We start from the raw sequence: 5,813 nt of genomic DNA, 5'->3' as shown, positions 1-5,813 counted from the left end.
TTTTAATCGTACCAGATAATTAATTTCTAACTCACTAATTTCTTCAGCGATGACAACATCTAATATGATCCAGTAAAATTTAGAATTTAATACCAACTAAAACTACTTGTCATACAATTTGTCAAAAAATCCAAATAATTTTGTTTACATATAACTTAACACATTTTTCTTACAGATTTCTTTCCAAAAATTCTATTAAATTCATTCGCAAATATACAATCACTTTATAATTTAAGAAAAAATACACAAAACAATCACAAAAACTTAAAATCACTAATATTATACATTTTTACAACATTTTCAGTTAAACAAAACAATTTTTCGTTTCAACTCAACTTAAAAACAAACAATAAACAATACTAAATACTTACCCGAATGATCCCATCTTCCTCGTGTTTAATTAAAATTGATACGCAATTGTCCATATCAATAAAATCAATTTTTTCAATGAAAAAAATATTCAACTATTCATTCCTGAGATTATTTTTTTTGGATGAAGAATGAAGAGAGAGAAACTTTGATGAAAAGAAGGAAATGATCTGATTAGATTTAATTTTAACGAAATTGAGTTAATTAAGGATAAAAAATAATGTTAATTTGTTTGGATTCCTTATTTAGTGCTAATCATTAATTATCTATAATAATTTCAAATTAAATAACAGCCCACAAATTCAGTCTTTTAATTTATTGTTTTTTAATTCCGTTTTTAAAAAAAAACAATTTTGTTTATTTATTATTATTTTTTACAGTTTTTTTCCAATTAATAAAACATTTCTCTTTTTGGTGAATTTGTTAAAACCTGAAATTTTAAATGCTATAACTTGAAACTGAAACTCTACTGCTATAGCTTGAAAATAATACTATAATATATGTTATATATGAAATTTTCACAAAATATTTGCATTTTAGAGAAAACTTTTTAAAAGTTCCTAATATCAACTTGTTGAATATTTGCAGGAGAACATGCTATTAAGATAATTCTATTTAAATACCTTATTCCTTGTGTGATCTCCATTTCCAAGAGCAAGAGCAATATTGCCTTCTTTCACATTTTCTCACTTCACCTATGAGAAACTTGTGGAAATAATAAAGAATATGTCATCATAGTTCTACAAGTCATTGAGAACTCAACTATGCATTTTACAGTACAATGAATTCAATGCTAAAAATCTTAAAGATTAAACTCATTAAGTCTAAATCTCAGACACGCCTATGTTGGCAGGCATCTTAAAGATTAAACTCATCAAGTCTAAATCTCACGCACCCGCCCACTATTTCAGTTTTACCAAGGAACTTGAGCTTATGTTGACACAAGGTGGTATCACAACAAATTGAAATGATACAATAAATACCATTTCATCATACTATATATTTTGCTCAGAGAATGGGAAAAAAGAAAAAAAGATTCCTGAACTAGGAATCACATCACATAATATATAATCACAAGTTTTAATAGTAACAACATAATTGTCAGCTATCTCACCATCAGAATTGAAAGAACTTGTTGTACAACATGAACAAAAACCCAAAATTGTTCCAAACTTCATAATGATCTAACAAAATGAGCTAATTGAACATCTCTATATATTATGACATAATTTGATGCAACTGCATCTTTGTGTATGTCCAACTTCTTATCTCTCTTGTTACGTACAAAATCTAGCACGCGCAACCTCCACCTTGCTGCTCTGCATTAGATGAACTTGTGGTAGGCTTCAAATTCACATCCACCATATCTTCTTGCTTCGTGGATGAAAGGGCTTCCATTCCTGGTAAAGCAGCAGCAATCTTTCGGAACAGAGGCTGTAATATTCAATCACATTATAAGGTCATCAGATTATTGGTTAAACAACTATAAAAGCATGAACTCAACTCTATGTTATGTGCAAATATTAAGTGATGAAGAGGAGACTGTACCTTGATATTGAATCCAGCTTTAGCACTAGTTTCTATAAACATTACGTTAAATTCACGAGCCTTGGTTTCGCCTTCTTCGATGGATACTTGCCTGTTTAAACATCATCATCCAAATCAGAGAAATAGCGGAAAAGATTGACATCAATTTGGTCCAATTTCCCCTTATCAATAATCTTTTTTTAAATCAGGTTCTATTTTTCTGAAAGAAAATAGATAAGAGAATTAGCAAGAGCACATGCCCAAAACAAAGTGTCGGCTCAAATTCTCTCGAGCCACAAGCTCTTCTCTACAAGAATGAATAAAATTGGAGGTCCTCAACTCTTCAAATATAATATTCAAGACTCATTGTCCGTTCTTTTTGTTAATTGTACAGCTTTCTCTAAACGAGGAATTTCCACGGAGTCCTCCCAGTCGGCTAAAGGTGCAATGGATTTTGGTTTGAATCCGACTAGGGTGTAAGTGTATCTTCTTTGGGGTCTATCGTCGTATCCTTTTTCTTTTCTCTATTACACTAGCCTTCTAATCGGTAAAGGTGGAACTTGATTTTGCTTTAGTTGTTATCGTAGAGCAACCTTCTATTCTTTCAGTTGTGTACAGAATCTCATACCAATACGGATGTTGAGAGCAAAACTCTAGGCATGACTATGAATACTTAAGGAGCTAGAAGTTAAAAGGTTTACTAGGCCTAACCAGAAACGAATTAGTCCATGGTACAGATCATGCCAATGTTAAATAAAACAGGAAAAGGTAAACCACGAAAAAAGGCACAGCTATGGATAAGTGGGCAAAGCAATTGTCAAAAGAAATGAATCCATGAAAGAAGCAACCACTGCAAACCCCACCTTTTCTCGACAAGATCAGTTTTGTTCCCAACAAGAACGATTATGACATCAGTTCCCCGTTCAGTACGTACTTCCTCAATCCACTTTGAAGTGTTTAGAAATGATTGACGGTCTGCGAATGCAATGATTTATCAGAAAAAATATATGACGGAACATAAAAAAAGAAGAAGAGAATAATCAAAGACAAATAGCATACTGCATTGAATAACCAATAGACTGACTTCCTTAGAAACTTCTATTTCAGTTTGCTCAACAATCCTAATATTGTCGAGGAGGCCACAATGGATACAGATATATGTAAAACATTGTATAAAGAATAATCAATCAATTACTCACTGGCAACATCAAACACAATTACAGCGACAGAAGAATCTCTAATGTAGCTGGGAATAAGACTCCTAAATCTTTCTTGACCAGCAGTATCCCTGTACACATGAAGGTACTACCATTAGCAAAATAACAAAATGAACAGTCAACAAACAAATTAGATCAGTCAGTAAGATGATTATAATTCCAGCTGCAACAGCATCTACAAAATCATAATAGAACGTTAACAATTTTACAGGACTTAAATTCTATTTGAGGAATAGATTACTTTTTGTACTTGTCTGTATAATGTTTTGCAGGAATAGGGAAAACTAACATATGTTCTAGCTCTAGATGCAAGCATTTGAATAGGCATGGTCACATTTCATCTCAACTGTACCAGTAAATGTTTGGTTCTAAAGCATTTTATTTCTCCCGTAATTAAAAAAAAATTGGTTCTAAGACTAGAAATATATAGTATCCTAGATAATCCAGCTTCTTAACTGTAACACGTACAGACCCCGCAATTGACACCAGTGAGTAAAATCTCTCGTGTGCTTTAGGACCCCATAGTACCAACAATGAATGTGCTAAACTATTAGCAGGAGTAGAAAACTGCGGCTGTCAAAAAAGTCACCTTGTACAGTATCCATCAAATATTCATGCTTAATCAAAACTCTCTGTCTCTGTTTCTCCTAAACCCCAAATGATAGTAAGCCAGGTCAATCTAAGTGCAATAAAAGTTCTTCCAGCTAACTACACAATTCTAAGTGCCCTTTCACATTATCAAGTAGTATATTCTTAGGCAACAAATCTGAAAAGGAAAAATTGCAATTTTAGCCAAGCAAAAAAAGAAAATAGCAGAAAATGGTATCTAGCATATCTAAACAAGAAAATCTAGAAAGACGGCCTACCAGAGCTGCAAGCGAACTGTTCGATCTTCAAGGTACATTGTCTTGGACAAAAAATCAATACCAATGGTAGCCTGCACAGTTAGAAACATGGTAAGCAAGAGGTTGATACTGATTCAATTGATCAGAACTTCAATCTCCCACATAACTAATTGTAGCACGAACTTTTATTTAACTGAAAACAAAGAATGACATGAGAACTGAAAGTCAACAGCGATAGGAATCAAGATCCAACAATTGTATCCTAAAAGAACAAAGGAAGTCACTCAAAATTTGACAAAAATGAGAAACAGGCAAAGCATTATCTACGGAGTTCGCACTAACAACTACTTTGCCACAGTTTCAAGCAAGTTAGGATTTGCTATATGAATTTTCACTGGCCATGTTACTCATCTAAACTCATCTGAGGTCAATATTATACAATTGATCCACATAAACGATGGTAGAAAACACAAAAGTTTTTGTGTTATAACTTCTAAATATAGAATCACCTCCACCCTGTGTGCTTTGCTATACCCACCCTGATCCCAAATCAAAAGTGGGTCATTTTAGGTTGATAACTACCGAAACAATCGAGTGGAATTCAAACCGAGGATAGGAACATAGAGCTACAATAATAGGTACGGGTTCGGATCAATCCAATAAAAGTTTTGCTTAGATCATATATTTGTATCAGGAAATCCACTAACATAGGTATAAATATTTGATGGTGAACCCAGTAACTAAAATGAGTTATGAATTTTGTAGCATTACTTCAAATCCTGGCTCCGCCTATTATAAATGGTTCATTAAGTTGGCTCTAACTAAATTGTAATTGATCTAACGTATGCATACACTCAACCCCAACTAATTTGTAATCAAATCTAGTTTGATTGATAGAACAACAAAATCATACCAAAAACACAACAAAAAAGATACAATTTTGACCATGATTTCGAAGAAAATTGAGGATCAAATAAATAACAAGTGAATTTTTCATTGAAACTTAACTGATTGACTATATTATCCAATGTAGAAAAAAAGAAAAAAAAAAACGAAAAACCAAAAAAAGGAAATTTTTTTGTAGAGGATTTCAATACAATTGAAACGGTAAGGAATATAAAATCAAAACATTGATAATCCACAAAATATTTGTGTTATTGGGGAAAACTGAAAAAATTAATCTAAATAACCGTCCATCCACTAATTAAACTAAAAATAGCCAATGAATGCATAATATATATTTATATGATCACGTATACATGCTAGAAATAATAAACAGTAAATCTGTGAGGCTATTTGTGCATAGATCCCAAAAACAAATATACTTGTAATGTCGAATCAGGATCAAAATAAATAATTGGGTGAAAGTGATGAACCTGGTAGGTGGTATCGAATTTATCGTACATGAAGCGAGTAATGATGCTGGTTTTTCCAACAGATTGATCGCCCAAAAACACAAGCTTATACTTTGCTAATGGCGATACGGCCGCCATTATTATACAATTTTCTTCTTCTTTTTCACTCTCTCGAAGATTTGAGATCTGGATCGGTGGAATGAGGAAAGAGAGAGAGAAAATTGAGGAAGAAAAGAGGCAACAAAGGAAGGGAGAGATCAACGTTTTTGAAATGTCAATTTGTAGAATACATACGACTATGAGAAGAAACCGCCAACTTAACGCCAGAGGAAAATCTGGTAAAAGACTTTTTTGCCCCTCAATGACCTTTTTATCCCACTTAACGTAGTGTTTTATGTGACAATTTTATGTCCTATGTAACATTTTACATAACAATTTTGTGTCACATATGACGCTTTACCTAGGGGTGAGTATGGTATGGTACGGTACGATATTTCAAA

General features: G+C 32.6%; 1 protein-coding gene across 1 annotated transcript; it reads right to left on the bottom strand.

Annotated features, from left to right (window-relative positions):
* Positions 1-1,385: 1,385 nt before the first annotated feature.
* LOC102603643 (ras-related protein RABH1e) lies at positions 1,386-5,591 on the bottom strand. Its single transcript, XM_006355491.1, has 6 exons — positions 5,335-5,591; positions 3,980-4,050; positions 3,096-3,184; positions 2,760-2,871; positions 1,918-2,008; positions 1,386-1,803 (listed from the first exon to the last, which is right to left on the bottom strand). The coding sequence occupies exons 1-6, from the start codon at positions 5,449-5,451 to the stop codon at positions 1,660-1,662; spliced, it is 624 nt and encodes a 207-aa protein (XP_006355553.1). The 5' UTR covers positions 5,452-5,591; the 3' UTR covers positions 1,386-1,659.
* Positions 5,592-5,813: the final 222 nt, after the last annotated feature.

The sequence above is a fragment of the Solanum tuberosum genome, unplaced genomic scaffold (genome assembly GCF_000226075.1).
Source record: "Solanum tuberosum cultivar DM 1-3 516 R44 unplaced genomic scaffold, SolTub_3.0 scf00204, whole genome shotgun sequence".
Taxonomy (NCBI): domain Eukaryota; kingdom Viridiplantae; phylum Streptophyta; class Magnoliopsida; order Solanales; family Solanaceae; genus Solanum; species Solanum tuberosum.
The sequence above is the reverse complement of the archived record's forward strand: the minus strand, read 5'-3'. Positions and strand labels throughout refer to the sequence as shown.